At 47.6% G+C, this 18,072-nt stretch overlaps 2 protein-coding genes across 2 annotated transcripts in view; both read right to left on the bottom strand.

The window, feature by feature from the left end:
* LUZP1 (leucine zipper protein 1) overlaps positions 1–10,386 on the bottom strand; it is a 32,273-nt gene extending 21,887 nt beyond the window's left edge. Inside the window, exon 1 of the mRNA XM_041479242.1 lies at positions 10,277–10,386. The gene's annotated coding sequence lies outside the window, so the exon portion shown is untranslated. The remainder of the gene's footprint in view (positions 1–10,276) is intronic.
* Positions 10,387–16,635: 6,249 nt separating this feature from the next.
* On the bottom strand, positions 16,636–17,772 carry HTR1D (5-hydroxytryptamine receptor 1D). The gene has a single exon (XM_041479413.1). The coding sequence runs from the start codon at positions 17,770–17,772 to the stop codon at positions 16,636–16,638; it is 1,137 nt and encodes a 378-aa protein (XP_041335347.1).
* Positions 17,773–18,072: the final 300 nt, after the last annotated feature.

Below are 18,072 nucleotides of genomic sequence, written 5' to 3'. Positions count from 1 at the left end.
CAGGACGCCCTTCCACCAGCCAGGTACCCACGCACCGCAGGCACTGACTCACAGGCAGGGCAGCCAAAGCCTGGCTGAATTCTCCCCAGAGCCTTGTGAACTGGGTGGACCACGGGCACAGAGTCTCACAACCACTTGCTCAGGTAAATGAAGGCTGGCTGGCTAACCAACACACCCTGAGTAATCTCTACATCCTTCAAGGCCGCCCAATACAAACAGTTGGTAACTCTGTCCCCTGTTAGTATTTGCTGTACCACAAATACTAATTGTAATCCTGGACTCCTGTATAACAACCAGCTTTTTTTTCCTCTCTGAGCTCCCAACCTGCAGCTTTTTTGTTCACTGGCAAGTGTGAAGTCAAATGAAAGGAAGTATTCAGGAACTTAAAAATGTCTTATAAATCACTCTTAAATATGATTTTCTCAATGAGGACAGCTGGGTGGATTGGAAGATCCTAAGAGTAGTCTTTGTGTTCAATTTATTGCTGAAAATACCCTCAGGTAACAAAAAAGTAAATAAAATAACGTTTACAAACAGGAACATGCTGCCTTTGTGAGAGCATGCTTGTAGCTGTGGGGACTTTAATCTCAAAACTAACACTCCACGGACAATGGGGAGACTCCAAGACAAGCTGTCAAGATTGTGTTATGACACTGGGCAGCACTGCCACTGAAAACGGCCCACTTGAAAGCCTTGATGAATTTATGGATGGAATACATTCACTTGCAGGCTGAGCCTCTCAAAATGACAACAGGCATTTCACACACAGACACACAGCATTGTGCCAGGACCAGGGCAAGCAGGACATAAAGGTGAGGGCACCTCATTGCCCTAGCAGGCAGAGACCAGCCACATCCCCTGCACCACACACTCTGCTCTGGGAAGATCTGCAAGGGCACCTGAAACTCTCCATAAGCCAGAGGTCCAAGGTCTGGTAACTGGCTGGGGCATTCAGCAGTCACTGTTGGGATTCTCCTTAATGCAGAAAGAGATAGCAGAGAGATACCTGGCCTCTGCTCCTTCTTTCCAAAAACGGGCCAGAGTAATTCCCCACATGCTTGGGGAAAAGTGTCTCCTTTGACTAGGGAGGGCACTGAAACAGCAGAACAGCTGTAACTTCCCAGAGAGATCCTCAGCACCCAGCTGCCTCCTTCAGTAAGCAGCTAAGAAGCTGTTGAGTCAGAAGCGTGGGACAGGATTTCCATCAGGAAGGTCCTGAGCCATACCTCTTCCAAGGCTGAAGAACATCACCAACTTTAAAGTTCTTCCATCTCCCACCAGTTTCTTGTTGACAGGACATGAAAGGGTTAAAGATGCCAATCCACTCATGACTACCATGGGGAAACTTTGTTCCAAATTCTCTAATTCATGCTGTCAGAAGACCAAGAATCTTGAATTACCTTGTATTAAACAAGGCAGTTCTACAGAGCAGCTTGCATTTGCTTTTAAGTCCACTGGTTATCCAAGGCTGTCAACTAATGGACAACAGACAGACAAATTCTACTGCTCCTGGAGCACAGGTACTCCTGCAAGCATTACACAAGATGCTAATGACAAAATCTGCAGGCTTAATGCCAAGCATTAATTTATCTGAATCCTATCCTAAATGAAGATCAGAGACAAGAGGGCATATGCTTTTCTTGCAGCATGTTTAAGAAGTGGAGAGTGAGAAATAGAGCATGACGCAAAAATGGCAGCAGAGGATCCCCTCCAGGACACTGTGCTCACTTGCATTGTTATTTACATGTTTTTTCCCCTTGTACTCCCTGGACTGAAGGAAGGAAGGATGTTTCATAGGAAGGAAGCACTGGTGTGGCTGTACTGAGACAGGACCACACTGCTTCCCGCAACATGCTGCTCCTTTCTACAGAGGAGGGAAAGAGTAGAGAATTCACATTTTCTCTCTCATCTTAGTTAGCAGTAAGGAGAGGTAGCTAACCTCAGTCCAGCTCTGATTTCAAACAGGGTTAGTGTCCAAAGCTGGAGCAGGTTGCTCAGGACTGCATTAAGTTGTGAAAATCTCCAGGGTGAGAAATGCCCCAACCCCTTGGCCCCTGTTTCCTGTCAGAACAACATCAGGGAGAAAATTATTTTCCTTTATGTTCAGTCAGAATTTACCATGTTGTCACTTTCTGCATCTGGAATGGGGCAATACCCAGCATCAGTTCAGACTGGTGGATGAACGGATTGAGAGCAGTCCTGCAGAGACAGACTTGGGGGTATTGGTGGACAAAAAATTGGACATGACCCAGAAATGTGTGCTTGTAGCCTAGAAAGCCAACAGTGGTCCCAGGCTGCATCAGAAAAATTATGGTCAGCAGGTTAAGGGAAGTGATTCTCCTGCTCTGCTCTCATGAGAGCACTACATCTGGAGTTCTGGTGTCCTCAGAAAGACTACAGTGGGTTCACAAGTGGCTAAAAAAAAAAAAAAAAAAAAAGCGCCAAGGGCTGTAATACTTCAGTGAAGAAGGGCTGAGAGAGTTGGGGTTGTTCAGTCTGGAAAAGAGGAGACTCCTGGGAGACCTCATAGTGGCCTTTCAATATATAAAGAGGGTTTATAAGAAAGACACAGACAGACTTTTGCCATGCACTGTAGTGATGGGATGTGGGCACTGGTTTCAAACTAAGACAGTAGGTAAAGATTAGATATTAGCAAGAAATTTTTCCTTGTGAAGGTGGTGAGTCACTGGCACAAGCTGCCCAAAGAAGCTGTGGATGCTCCATCCCAGCAAGTGTCCAAAGTTACATTGGATGGGGCTTTAGGCAACCTAGTCTAGTGAAATATCCATCTGAATGTCATGACACTTAAGGCATGTCACCAGTACTGAGCAGAAAAGAACAGCCTTCTCTCGATCTGCCTCACAGGCAGTCACTGCCATGCTGCCATTGCTTTGCTAAGCCTGTCCAGCTTGCTGCTGCCATTCTTGCTTTTGCAGAGAGAGATGCTCTGTGTGCCCCACCACCTCACACACAGCTGGGTTCCAAAGCAAGGACTGTGCTGAACTCTCAGCCACATGCCCCAGCAGTTGCAGCAGTCACTAGAGGCACACAGGGCAGAGACTACTTAAAAATAAAAAAAAAAAAAAAAAAAGAGAAAACCCCCCCTGCTTTGCAAATCAGCTGAAAGCGTAGGCAGCTGAGGAAAAGTGAATGGAGATGATCTGTGTGTAAGGACTTGGGAGCGTATTCCTGTTGTAAGGCAGCCAGAGAAAGCAAGCTAGAGAATGGGGCTTGCCACTCCTGCTGCTGCAGGAAGGAAATGAGGGGCAGGTGACCCAGTCCCAAGGAGTGCCACCGGGCAATCAAGGCAGTCAGCAGGGCACAGCTGTTTCCCTGCACTCAGCAGTTGCTGTTTCTCTCTGCCTGCACCTCCAGCCAGCCTCTAAGCCCAGCTCTCACACACCAGCTACCAGCAACCTGTTTGTGCTCTGTGCTCTGCAGAGAGTACACCCCAAAGAGCCTCCCCATCTTCCCATCTGCTGGAAAAGAGTTCCCCACCTCCACTGCAGCATTGTTCCTGCAGTCACCTTCAAACACACACAATTTCACAGCTTCCCCAAAGCACTGCTGCTACTCACTGTTCCCTTCACAGCCCCTCTGACAGTGGTTACAGACAAAAGGAAAATATCTATTCCAAACTGGGCTTCTTGCTTCCAGGCTCTGCCCAGTGCATAAAAGGTAACATCCAGAAAATTTTAGAGCATATGCAGGCAGTTTACAATATACTAACAGCCAAAACTCACACAGAAACATCAACACCCACATTACACAGGATACCTTTATGCAAGGACATTAGTCATACTCAGCAACATTAAAAACAATTTTGAAGAGCAGCTATACAGAATAGGATGCAGACAGAAGAGTGAGAGACTTCATTAGGAATTCTCAATTGCTTCAAGTTCAAATTCTCACCACAAAGCAGTACTAGTAGTTATTTATTATCACCCAGGAATAATTGTTTTCCAGTAAAAACAGACGTATTTCCAAATGATTCACACTACCTGAGAAATTAATGTTTTTGCAGCTCTGTTCCAGATCCTAGGTCAGGAATCTCCATTCTATTCCAGTAAATTCCACTAAGATATCACATGTAACAACAAGTTCTTGAAGAAGTTTCATCAGATTTTCCCTTTAAGGTAACCCACTGCACTCCCACGTGAGGCACAGGCACCTCAAAGGCACAAGCAGCTGAAAGTGCTGCAGTGGAATCAGATGATCAAGACAACCTTGGAGCCTCTGCAGCCTCGAAACATATCCTGTGATTTTCAAATCAATCCAGCGGGGAAGACACGAGCCAGTGCTGAACCTTAAGAGCCAGATAATGCTTCTAGAAGCAATTTTAATTAGTTCAGTTCTGAGAATGAATGTGCCTGACAGATTTTGCTGCAACACGTACGGAGGGTGCAGCACTGCAGCAAAAGCTGTCACTCCCATCTGTGCAGAGCTGTGCGGCATGCAGCACGGGTGGCAGGGCTGACGACACCAACCATCAGAACCACCCTTGCTGCACAGCCCAGAGCTACCTTGCTGCAAGCACTGCATTGCATGCAGCAACAGAGGAAAATGTGAAAAGTAAGCATTCAAGGTAAAGAGAAACATTCTTGAGCTAATTAAAGAGTTGCTTGAGCTTATGTTCATCGTGATCAGTCATGCAGAAAGACATTTTCAGCTTAGGATGAAGCTACCAATTGTAGAGGTCAATTAGAACACTGCAACACTTACACAAGAAGGAGGAACACAGGCCCTGCTATGTCACACAGCAACATGCTCCTCTTTTGCTCCCACACCACCTTTACCTACCCTGGCACTTGCACTTCCAGTGCAGGGTACTTGCTGTCACCTGCTCCAGGACCCTCAGGGGAGATGGGAGCAGTCACTGGGATCCCCTGCTGCATGCTGCCCACAGGCTCCCAGAGTGGGAGAGCTGCTGTCCTGGAGCAGAGGTGACGTGTGTCACCGAAATGCACCTTCCTCAGCTGCCCCACAGGACTGCTGTGCCATGACACAGGTCAGGCAGCCCTCTCACATCACCTGCCTACAGCCACAGATGCTTTCCTCTCCTTCTGTGCAGCCTGACACATGAGCCCCAAGCTCCAGTGGTTTTGTAATATTAACCACCAAAGCAGAATCCTAGCAGGGCTAAGAAAGCCCTGGTTCTCATCTCCTGCTGCTCTGCTTTCTCTGAGGCATGCAGTGCACAATCAAGGATAGCCACAACACTATTTGCAAAGGATCTGAATGAAATCAGTCCTACTACTTCTGAGCCAAACAACCACAAATCCAAGCAAGCAACACAGGGTTTTTGTGGCAAAAAAATCTTATTTAGATCAACGCCCCCTCCCCCCTCTCCAGGCATCAAGTTTGCAAGTTGAAATCACAAACCTCAAAACCGGCTGAGTTAATGAGTTAATTCAATACTAAGCAAGGTTTGATACTATGGCCTGGGCAGTACAGGTCAAACTATGACTTAAAAACCAATTAGCTAAGTAAATTCAGAACTATAAATGTTTACATGCAGGGGCTTGTCCACCCAGTACTGATTAAAAATCGTCAAAGCCTACACTTTCCCCTTTGTGACTCGAAGCAGCTAAACCACCACATTCCCCACAAACCAGGGCAGACAGCAAGGAGGAGTGATGAGGAAGTATCCACAGCTGACAGTGCACGTCCCCCCTTACTTCATCCTGGAGCACTCAGGAGCCCACCTGTCAGAAGCAGATGTGGAACCAGGCCAGTCTGCCTGCGCCTGCAGCCAAGGGAGGACAGTGAGCACGGCTGGGCTGTGGACAGCTGGTTCCCTGACACACAGGGCAGGGCAGCATCACAGCTATCGTGCTGCAGCAGGCCAAGGAGCAGCCATACGGAAGTTTCCAGCACACACAAAGTATTTACACACGTGAGACCGGTGCACTTTGCTGGCTCGTGTTCAATTCAGCTCCTCAGGGCCCAGATGATAGGACTCTGAAGTTACTTTGTGAGGAGGACATTTGAGGCTTGCTCAATTCAATGAAGCTCTGACAAACAGGGCCAAAAAGACTGAGACTTAATAAATGTAGAAAATTTTCCACTGAAGTCCTCTAAACATGATGTCTCTACTCCTGTACCCAAACCTGGGCAGCACTTTGTACGAGCAGGAATTTTGCAAAGGTAGCACATCCAAACGCACTGTGAAAGCACGGACAGAGACCTCAATGCAGACAGCAATGCTTAGATGCTTGAGGGATGCTATTACTGCACAAGTGACCTCACAAACTTTGGACCAGATCCTCAAACTTAAGTTTTATAGTCATTCCAGGTGGCCCTGCACTGTGCCTGCCTCCTTCTAGCTTCGTGCTCCCTTCCCTTGGCCAGAGTAAAGCAGCCCTGCAACCAGGCTGGGAATCTGGCAGGGCTAAAGGGAGTGGGGGGAGCCTGGTGGTTAATTTTCACCCAGATCAACTCTGAACACGGCTGCATGGAGCTTTTGTCAGCTGGGGTAGGGCTAGAAAGGGCACTTGGAGGAGAAAGCAGTTAGGACAAGGGGAAAGGCAAACCCACCTCCTCCAGGCACAGCGCCCACCTGCACTGATGTAGCTCTTCCCAGATCCATGACTGGAGAGGATGTGAAAACCCATCCCTCCACCAACTTGACAAGAACAAGCAGACACTCTCATCCGCCCACCGTCACACAGAAATAAACTTAGCAGCTTATGTGTTCTTATACTTTATACCTGTGTATTGGCAACTTTGTCCCTAAGCAAGGAAGTGATACATTTCATTCCTGGGGTTATTGGGGTGGATCCTAAGGGGCCCTATTGTGAGAAGAGACAAGGCTGCAGAGTGGGCTGAGTGCTAAGTACAACATTAAAACTCTTCTTTTTCTAAACACCCCCTTCTCCTTTCAGCCCATCAGTCACAGGGTGCATTCACCTTTCTGGACTGTATTTCTGTGTGAAATTCAAATGTTCAGGAACACAAATGTTACATTTGCTGCACAACAAAATATTCTCAGCTTTCTTTTACAGAAAATGAAACAGAAACTGCCTGTGCACAGCATTCACGCTTCTGTGCATGCTGCTGTCACGCTTAGGTAAAGCTGTGGGTTGCACCTGCATATCTTACTCCACCCTGGTGAGGGTTAAAGCACACAGGGCTGAGGCATCCTTACAAACCCTTATCTGCCCAGATTAGGGCCTCAGCAGGGGAACATCACTGCCAAAACCTAAGACACCACCAGAGACACAAAAGCATTGAGGCCTGAATTGCCACATTCTGATGGCTGACATCCAATGCCACACTTTATATTTGATCACTTCAAAAACACTGGTTTTCAGGCTGCTGAATCAACCCAAACCCCACAGACTTCACAGGAATGGCATGCCTGGCATGCCTTCTCAGTCAGGGTGGTTATGAAGGCTCCTAAATCTGGACAGTTAAAGGCAAATGGTTTGTGGGTTTTCCACCAAACTGATTCAGTCACCAGCTGTAAACCCTCAAATCCAGAGAGATGTGACTGTCCACAGCGTGTGCAGTGAGTGGCTGCAGTCACCACCAGGAGAAGGCTGCCAGCCCCTGTTACCCTGGCAAACAGACGAGCTCGGACAGGGAGATTAATCATGCCTTTGGTGGCTACCGAGGGAAGAAGAGATCAAGTTAAAAGACTAAAGCCCTCCAAAGATTCAGCCCATTGAAAGCAGAGAGAAAAACAGTATGGAAGGACAAAGCCAACCACCAGCTTTGGGAATGCAAGAAGTGCTGGCAATAACACCTGCTCATCAGCTGCCACCAAGTATTTGAAAACATTCATGCTTTCTACTTCATGTGTGCATTACAAGGCAAAAAGTCTGTACAGCAGGCCTTGGATGTGTGAAGATGTATGTAACCATGCCATAACCATCACAACAAAGGTTCTCCATTCCAACAAGTTTTACGGGCTCCCATAATCTGCAGTCCACTTGTCAGTGTAAAACATTACTGCTACAAATCATCACCCTTCCAATAAAAACTACCTCCTAAAGAGATTATAGGCTTCATTTTAGTGTAACAATTGTATCAAAATTGTCCTTCTTTGTCATTTCACTCAGTAATGCCAGCCATACTTTCTGAAAAACTCTATGAGGAAAGAGGCCTCTGGTTCCTCACCAGCTGCAACCCACGGTAGGAAGGAAACGTTTCATGGAGGACATGCACAGCCTCAGAGTCCCTGGGTACAATACTCTGTAAGGTCATGCTCAAAGATCACCAACCCACTTGAACATACAAAATAATGTGACCTAGATTGCAAGGCATACTGGGCTTTTAAACATTATCATTCTCGTAACAGCCACATTTGAGAGTTCTCTTTTTTAACACGAGTTATTTTTGCCTACAATTCCTAGCCTCGTATTAAATACAGAAAATCAGTAACTTCCTCTCAGTTGGGCAATTTTCAGAACACAGAGACAGCCAGAAGGCTCGTGAAAAGGCTACACTCCTGTAACTTATTTCTACTTCTTAGGAAGTCAGCACTGGTCCGATAGGCCTGTACTGGAGTGCAGAAACTTTACTACTTCATAGCATTATGAGGAAGCTGAGGTTGAAAAACTACTTAGATCAGGAGACATTAGTTAATGGGGACCTGATTACTCTTGAATTGTGCTGCTCCCCCACAGTCCCTCTACCCCAACTCATTCCTTCCCCAGGAACTTTTCAGACACATATCCAACAGAAACACAGCAATCAGCTCTCCCCGTCCTCCTCCTCCTTGCAGTGCTACAGAGGGCTGGCTGCCCTGAGCAGCCCCAGGCGCGCAGGCACTGCCGGTGAGGGGGTCCCATGCCCGGGAGGGGTCTTGCCCTGCTCAAGGATCACAGTATCACTCCCTCGGGACTCCTGGAGCCCCAGGGTGGGGATGTCAGCCTGGCAGGCACTGCCCGCCGTTTTGTGCGGCCCTTACTGCTGCAGCGCCCATACAACGGAGGAATTACACTCCTGCAAGTGCCGCAGATGCAAACCAGCCACAGAGCACGCTGTCCCGGCCGAAATATGCCAGCTGGCTACTGGCTGCACAAAGTGACCAGAGCACAGAGCTGCTGGTTCTGTCCTCGCACAGACTGTAACACTGGGGAACGACGCCTCCCCCCAATGTCCTGCAGGTCAGCAGATGCATACCTCTGCCATGAGGCTGTAGGCATGTGGGAAGTTACTGCATTTTTTCCCTCTAAACACGGAATGCCACAGACGATTCCAGGTTGTAAAAATCCCCCTTCCCCGCTGTCATCACTGCGGTGAGAGGCGTTCACGCACCCCAGCTCGATAAGCAACAAGCCCAGCACACGCGGCAGCGATGAGCACTCCTTCCCCCGATTCCTGTGGAACACTTTAACAGAATTTACGCACCAGTTAAAACCTAACCTCACCGCACCTAACTCAAATGTGCTGATTAGCTGGGATGGTAAGTTTAACTTGTGTTTAATTGGTTTAAAGGCTTCAGATGTAGCATTACAAAGGGGAAAAAAATGCAGATATGCAATGAAAGCGCAATCGCCAAGGACAACAAGCAAAGGTTTGCTGTGCCACTGGCCTCACATGCCAGCACATGGGACACCTGTCAAAGCCAAATGGGGGAAGTTTCAGAAATTTCCGAAAGAGGCAAAGAAAAGTTTCACAATGCTCCATCAATTAATTCCCTCACGACGGGGGAGCAAAGAAGACTGAAGTGATTAACAAAGTCAGAGCATCAGAAAAGCATATATATAAAAGAACGTTATTAATTATATGATAAACGTGGGCGGGCTGGGAAAGAAGGGGGAATTCAGGAAAAATAAGCAACAGGAAAGGGAGTATGTGGCTGCAGCAAGGGGGAAAAAAAAAAAAAAAAGGTTATCCACAGAAAACGCGTTAAGCGCCTGGAAACCTCCAAAATCTCAACCAAGCCCCAGCCAATGGGTTTAGGAACTTCCTTGCGGGCAGTTCGCTACAGCGAGGACCGGTGGGACCGTGCCCTTCCCGGGCGGGGACGGGGCCGATCTCCGCTCAGGAAAGCGGCTGTTCCGGTCCCGTCGGAAGGAGCCCGACGGCGGCTCCATTTCCGAGCGGGAGCCGAGGCCCCGGCGGGCGCCTCAGGGCCGGCTCTCCCGCGGGGGGTCCCGGCCGCCACCGCGGGCGACCCGGCCTCGAGGCACCCGCTCGCCCGCACGGGAAGGGACGGGAAAGGCGGCGGCGGTCAAAGACAAAGCGGATGCCTCAAATTCCTCCCCGCCCCGCCGGTCTGCGGCACCCCCCGCCCTCCGCCCCTTCATCGCCCACCTCTGCCTACCTGGGCAGCAGGAGCGGCCAGGCTTCGCTCCCTCCCAGCCCGGGCTTGGGCAGCCGCAGCCCGCGAGGGGCTCCGGGGCTCGGGCGGCGGGTGCGGGCGCTGACAATGAGGGGAGGGACGCGGTACCGGGCGGTGCTTGACGTCAGCGGGAGCGGGCGGGGGCTGGCGGCCCGGCCCGGCCGCCGTGCGGCTCCGCGGCGCCCGCCCCCGGCCCTGAGAGGGCGGGGAGGCCCCGGCCGCCATTTTGGGGGGGCCGGAGGGCGCTTGGGGCAGGGAGGGAAAGTTTCCGCAAGGCCCCGGCGCGGAGCTGGGCGGGGTTGGTGGCGCGGATGGGCGCAGTGGAGGCGCTGCCGTGGCTGGTTTCACGGTGGGTTCGTGCTCCAGAAGGACAACCCCTTCTCCGGAGCTGCCGCTGCCTCGGGGCTTTGGTGTCGGGGCAGGCGGTGCCGGTCCCGGCTCTCTAAAAGCGGGGCAGCGCCCCAGGCCAGGCGGCACAGAGAGGTTTTGTCGTCCTCTCCCGCCGCATCCCCCCTTTAGTGCCATCTCTGGGAGGGTGTGGGACTTGGTGGTCAGTCCAGCTGTGGTTGGTTCCACCTCTGGTATCTGCAGCCCGGGAATGCCCAGATGGGAGCAGAGACAAGAGATGTCCCCCAACACTAACCGGGAAAAGTTGCTCCCGGTGCGGCTGAGCAGAGCCCCGGGCTGCTGGCCGGGCGGGAGGCACGGTGAAGGACCCGGGAGCTCTGCGGCACCGCGCTGCCCTGGCCCAGCTGAGTCCCCGGTGAGCAATTCCAGCCTCCCGGCCCGGCAGCGAGACGTGACGGGCTCGGAGCCTACTGGCCATTGTGGGACACCTGGGGAAAAGGGGAGCTGCCTCCTCACCTTCTAACATCCCTCATTCCACTCGTCCCTTTCTCTACTTTTGTCGGCAGCTTCCGCTGACTGCACTAAGTCCCCATCATTAAAAATATTAATGAAAAAAAAAATTGTTTTATCTTGGAGCAGCCAGAGCTTCCTTATTTTTCCTCTACATCATTTCCTCTCCCTGGACAGAAATTTCTGAGTGTCTAACCTCACACCACTAAGCTTTTTTCTTTGAAATACCAGCCTGGGCCGTGGCAGCCCTTCTTGCCACGGGCACCGTGCCACCAGCTGCAGCCATGCTGCTTCTGCGTGACACAGAGCAGGCAGGCTGTCTCTCACTTGGATCCAGAGATTTGACAATTATCATTTCCTGAGTTTCCATTCACTCTCTTCCCCACACTGCAGACCCCACCCAGCAGCTGGTTCAGTTACACCTTGGTGTGGGGCTTCTTTCTCCTCCTTTATCAGCTCAGCTCAGTCTGTTTTCCGTCACCTCCCTCCATCACTCATGCTGGGTGGGTCAGGACTTTACCTCACACCTTGTGCTTTCCCTCCAGCAGCATTCGCTGTGCCAGTGCTGCTGGCATCTGGTGGCACAGGAGGCTGAGGAGTCCTTAGTGAGCATTTGCTCTTGTTTGCACTACTCCACAATGAGGACTCACCAAAGCCTGAAGCATGGTTGCAATGCTTGTCTCTTGGATTGGAAGTGAGGGTGCTGGATTTCCAAAGCCCAAAGCAGGGTGCCAGCACCACTGGTAGAAAACTTTTTCCCCAGATGTCCCCACAATGGTTGATAGAAAGGCTGCATAGTTCCAAGGGAGTGGGGTGTAAGTAATGTGGGCAGGTGTGACCAGAGACAATGGGCAAGGAGAAATGACAAACACAATAAAATCACAAATGATACGGGGAAGCAGCAGAAGCTGTCAGTGCGTCTGACAACAGAGGATCCATATGGGTGTAGTGGCTTTAAACAAATAAAAGTAACTCGTGCATCTTATGCACAGCTTGATAACGTGAGAAGTGGATGGCTCTAGGATGCCATGAACACCAGAGGCATGAGATTCAAAAGGGATTAGCCAAATTTACAGAGAACAGATTTCTCTGTGGTTATTAAAAATGTCCATCTGAGTCATCTTCCAGTTCATGAAGTCCCTGAACTGACTCTTCAGGTATTCTTGCTATTCTGTACTCCCTCTGTTTGTCTGGTGAATTTAAGTGAGGCGTCTGAGTTGATCTTGCTGCTGCTGATACATGCAGTTGTATGTCCCTCCTAAAATTACTTGTGTGTGTGTGCTGCTTCTTCTGCACCATTCTGGCATTTGTTCCATTTATCAAACTGGCAGACAACTAACTCAAGAGTCAATACTTCTCTGCCTCTAGTGAGTTGAATTAGCCCACTGTTTTCTAAGCCAGTGGTTCTTGTTTCTCTCTGCAAACCAGAAATGGAGATTCTCCTGTTATTACCTGGTTCCAGGTGTTCAGGTTTTAAGTATTTAGAAGATCAGAATCATTATAAGATCCTGATATTTGTTTAATGAATTTCTAACAGCTCCCAACAGAGCTGGAGCCTTGGTTGTGCTAGAAGCCACACAGAGTTTAGGAACAGTATTAAACACAGCAAGCAGGGAAAAAGAAACAAAATCATGCTTATGAGGACAGATGTGCTGCATGGCTTGCTAGTCTCACATCATTATCAGCAGTCTGTATGGCAATGTAAGTATGGGTGGGTTTGGGGTTTTGTGTGTATGACTGTTTCTTGTTCCTAGAATCAGCGAGGTGCCACCATGAGCCTCCAAAGAAGCCTGCAGCCATGTCAAGGTGTGGTAACAAAGGCACTGAGAAGCCTGCAGCATATAAGAAACGGGTTGATGTCTTGTTAGTTTGTGCTGCTTCCATCTTCCTCTCAGTCAGAAAGCATATTCAGTCCAGTGAGAACACCATCTCCTCAAACCAAGGGTTTTCATATCCATCTTCACCAGCAGCATAAGGAGCCAGAACCTGACACACCTGGAGAACACCAGGATGGGGAGTGGCAGTTGCTGGAAGTAATAAACAGGATTTACACACACTATGAGTAGGGTTGGTCTGAATACATCAGACATCTCCACTACCGATCCTTTTACACAAGTCTCATTTCAATCTTGCAACCTAGGTAATGTAAATAATGTCTTTAAAGTCAGTTGGTTTGAGGGGATCTTTCACCTCTTCCTGGAGCAGACATCTTAAAAATGTCAGCTAAATTAGGTCTACACATGGAGCCAGAAGGGTGCATTTAAGGATGCCAAGGGTGCTTGCCAATATAATTTCAAGATTGGCACCATAGCTACAGCTGTCTCTTCTAACATTTGTTCAAGGACTGGCAAGGTTTACTGCAGAGGGAGTTGTGAACTCGAAAAAGAAAAGCAGGATACCAAGTAGTTTCCATGGTAGTTCAAAACTTGAAATTGTCTATCCATCATTAACTGCTATGGAATAGACAGGAAAATACAAAGTATCATATCTTCACAGTACCAAAGTACCTTTTGCATTAGAATATCAGAGTGGTAAAAAATCATAATTGTCAATGAAGGCATTCTGACACTGTGTTATAAAGTGTGTTCTGCAAAAACATTTCCATCATGACTGATTACAAATACAAAACAGGAAGAGGACTTTTGGCATGTTTGTTTGTGAAGATGTAATCTGTTCATCAATAGGGCTTCATATACTTAAGTAGTCTTACATATTGTTCTTTTGTTCCTATTGTGCATTTTGTTCCTTTGTATTCCCCTGACAAGGAGCTGTTTTCAGGTTGGTGAGCATGGTGGGATGGGTTTCACTGGCCATATTTCTTTCACATAGCAAGGTTCAGGTTTGTCCTGGGAGGAGTGATCGTGTTCCACATTCATTTTCCTGCCAGTCTTCTGTCATTGTGACTCCTCATTGGTGACACTCATCCTCTTCCCTGGATATTCCCAGGAATAACCTGCACTGGAATTTAAATGCAGGGTGCTGCAGTGAACACACATGCTTTGACATATATTTAGCTATTTCTTCTGTTTTTGATAAATGTTACATTATCATTGAAATAACTATCTTATCGGACCTATCAATTTGTTTTCTATACAAACATGACATGTTTTAACATACCTTTGTGCTTGTAATATTGCAAGAGCTTCACTGGAGAGGCACTGAGATATCACTCAGCCCTCATGTACTTTCTGTAAAATCTATTTGTGTGCTCTGGACTGCAATTCACAGAGCATTGTAAAACATGGTAAATATGGACATTGATCTCTGTGACATGAGAGCCTCCTCCTTTCAACTCAGAGGCTGTAGGTGTTATTTATCTTTAATTTATGATCATCCCTAGCAAGTGTTTTCATCTGCCAGTTCCATATCACTGTTTTTTCCAATATAAATTACTGAGGCATGCTATCAAATATTTACTAACAATAAGAATGGTGTAATATTAAACCATATGCCTTTTAAAATTAACCTATAATCTAACCAAAGAAAGGGCCTACTTTGTTTACTCTTGAATTAAACAGTGTCAAAGAAGAGTGGTGGATCATCTTCCTTTGCTGTATCTTGCCATTCTGTTGATAATTGGAAATCTTCAAGGGTAGGAAATACAGGAAGAGAGCAAAAGCACAGTTGATACAGGCAGGGAATGGCCCTTCCAGGACCATGATCTGCAGTTTTATGTTCCACACTGAGCAGGTGAATCACCCATGGATCTTGGAAGTCATCACAAACTGGCCCAAAGGTGAACATTTCAGACTATCATCATCAGAGGAGGATGAAAACTTGATTACTGCTGTAACAGCAAATTGAACAGTACCAGGGACTGGCCTCAGGTGTGGGAGTTCAGTTGTCCACACTGGTTTATGGCTGAGACCTTCCCCTGTGGCCTGTGGCAGCTCACATGTCCCCAGCACTCTGGACACACTTTGGGAGGACACTCTGTGGTTGTAGTCATGTAGTGACACCATCCAAATGTCTTAAGCTTGACAGAGCTAGATCAGTGCCCTTTTGGGAGGGTGGAGGAGCCATGTCCCAAACAGGGCAGCCTTAAATGCCTTCAGTGAGAGAGAGGACTGCCCTTCTATGACCACACAACTGCTCTGCCTGATTCTGCAGCATGTGGGTGGTCCTGGGGCATCACTTTATGGTGCATCCTCAGCAGAGGCACCAGCAGCAGGGAGAAGCTGCAAAAGCTGTGCTACAAAAGCAAAGGAGAGGCTGACAGCTGTGGTGGACATGCACTGTGGTGGAGATGAACTGGGGCAGGCTGAGAGATGGAAGGGCGGTCAGAAGGATGATGGGGTGATTTTCAAAGCAATGTGAGGCTCTCATATTCAGTACAGACATGACACTTCTGATGTAAAATGCTCAGAGACTAAAACGCTGCATGACATTTGGGCTGCACCACTTGGTGTGCTGTCTTGTCTGAGACTTCATCCAAGACCTCCATGTGCCAGCTTCCCACCTGGCAATCAGGGAAATAATCCCAGAGGCAGAGAAGGGCAGGTTAGAAGGGACTTGCTCTGTGACCTCAGCAGAGGGTCCTGACAGTGATTCCTGAGCACAGTTTGTTTGACCAGTATTAAAGAATTCCAGAGGCAGGGATGCCACATCCACCCCAACAACCTTAATTACTGAGAAAGTTTTCCTTGGTGTGTTACTGTGTTCTCCCCAAGGAGTGAAACTTCTGGCTATTTTATGAGGTCCTAGTCATTCCATACCAGCACTAACCATATTCTCCTGTTTCAGTTTATGCATGCAAAAAAAGTTAAATGACAGAAATATAAGATCAATCATTTTCATGCTATTTATTTTGTAGCATTTCTTTACTGGCTGTTCTATTAATGATAAAATGTGTAATAACTAATTCAACTAAATTGTCTCCTTTCTACACTTCACCAAAAGCATAGCTTCAAATGCAGCATTTGTGAAATATCCACATAACTTACATCTGTGCTATGCTGCTCTGCCCTGCTGCTGATTGTAGTCAGGCTGTGTCACACATCTTCTGAAAGAGCTACAGGTTTTATCAGCTTGATATGGGTAAGATACATGCCATAGAAAATACAAGTATCAGATCCTGCTCTCCAGAATTTCTCTCAGCTGACATAAATGGTTAATAATATACAGGAGAAGTACTAATGTCTTGTAAATACACACACAATTTCCTCCCATCAGGGTAATGTGTCACCTCATCCCACGAGACAAACTCCCTGGTTCACACACCTTGCCTCGTTGCAAAGCTTATTTCATGTGTCATTGATCTTATATACACACATGATCACTGCAGAGACCATGGACAAATTCTGTTATGGCACGTACAGTCCCAGACAGAAAATATCAAATGGGCAATAAATTCCCAGTTACATGCACAGAACGGGGTAGCAGCAGAGATGGCAATTACCACTCTGTTCCTTAGGAATAAAAGCATGGAAAGTTTCAGGTAGGCTGTGAGATTGCACAAGGGTCAGTTACACAGGAGGAGAGTCTCAAGAGGAACTCTTTTTGAAAAGTATTAGTTTTTGGAAAGCCTGTTTAAATTCTTCATTAAAAGCTGTATAAATTACTGGATTGATTAATGAGTTTAGGTAACCCAACCAGGTAAAAAAGTCCAGTAGGATGGGATGAAACCAACAAGCATCTTGGCAGATTGGTAGGACTAGGGATATGACAAAAAAAGGCAGCCAGCAGATAATGAAAGCTCCCAGAATAATGCCTAAAGTTTTGGTAGCTTTCCTTTCTCTCGCAGCAGAAATTCTTTTCCTTTCCAGCACACTATCTGCAAGTTTTATTTTAACATGACCGAGAAATATTGGGGATCCACCTGAATGGGAATGCCCTTCATGGAGGCTAGCATTGATGGAGCAGAGGGAAGAGCCTGCAGAACCTGTGATCAGGTGTGCAGTAGTGAAACGTTTCCCATATAATGAGGGTGGATTCAGAATCCTGGATCGAGCTGCTACATAAATTCTCCCATACAATATAAGGAGGAGCACAGTTGGGATGTAGAAAGCTCCACAAGTAGAATAAATCGTGTAGGAAATTTGCTCCGTGTTTACAGCGCACTTTGCAATTTCTTCATGAGCTTTCACTTGCCTCCAGAAAAATGGTGGCACGGAGATACTGATAGATATCATCCAGACCACGGCAATCATGAGGGCGGCTCGGCCGGCAGTGCGGCGCTTGGTGTACTCCAGAGCGTCTGTGATAGCCCAGTACCTGTCCAGGGCAATGACACAGAGGTGCAGGATGGAGGCTGTGCAGCACGTGATGTCTGATGACAGCCAGATGTCACACAGCAGCTGGCCAAAGGCCCACGTGTGGGTGACGGTGTAAGCAATGCTGACAGGCATCACCAGGACAGACACTAAGAGATCAGTCACTGCCAAGGAGCCAATGAGGTAATTTGCGGGTGTGTGGAGCTTTCTAGTCAGAAAAATGGTAATAACAACAAAAACATTTGCGAGGATCGTTGCCAAAGTTATAACAGCCAGAAGGATTGACAGTGAAATCTTCAGCCCTAAGAGTGTCCTTTCATCCCAAGACAAAGGTGTTTCAGTGACATTTAATGATTTATTTGCTGAGCTCGGGAGAGAGAACTGTGCTGAATGGTTGTACTGAGTCATCCTCTGCTCTGATTTCACCTTCCAGTGGAATCTTTCCAGGACAATGAAGAAAGATGCTCACTTTTGTTGATAAAATAGAATTTTTCATACTTTGGTCAAACACTGAATTAACTTGTTGAAAATTAACTTGTTGGAAACTTCAGCTGACGCAGTAGATGAGGTACTCTCCTATGCAAGATTTTGCATCACATCACATCACATCAATTACATCATTGTTACAGCAAAATGTCATCCAGACACAAGTCTGGTGTACAACAATGAAAACAGTACTATAAGTGATGGGAATTCAGGTGGTTTTCA

The sequence above is a fragment of the Pyrgilauda ruficollis genome, unplaced genomic scaffold (genome assembly GCF_017590135.1).
Source record: "Pyrgilauda ruficollis isolate IOZ18807 unplaced genomic scaffold, ASM1759013v1 scaffold48, whole genome shotgun sequence".
Classification (NCBI taxonomy): domain Eukaryota; kingdom Metazoa; phylum Chordata; class Aves; order Passeriformes; family Passeridae; genus Pyrgilauda; species Pyrgilauda ruficollis.
The sequence above is the reverse complement of the archived record's forward strand: the minus strand, read 5'-3'. Positions and strand labels throughout refer to the sequence as shown.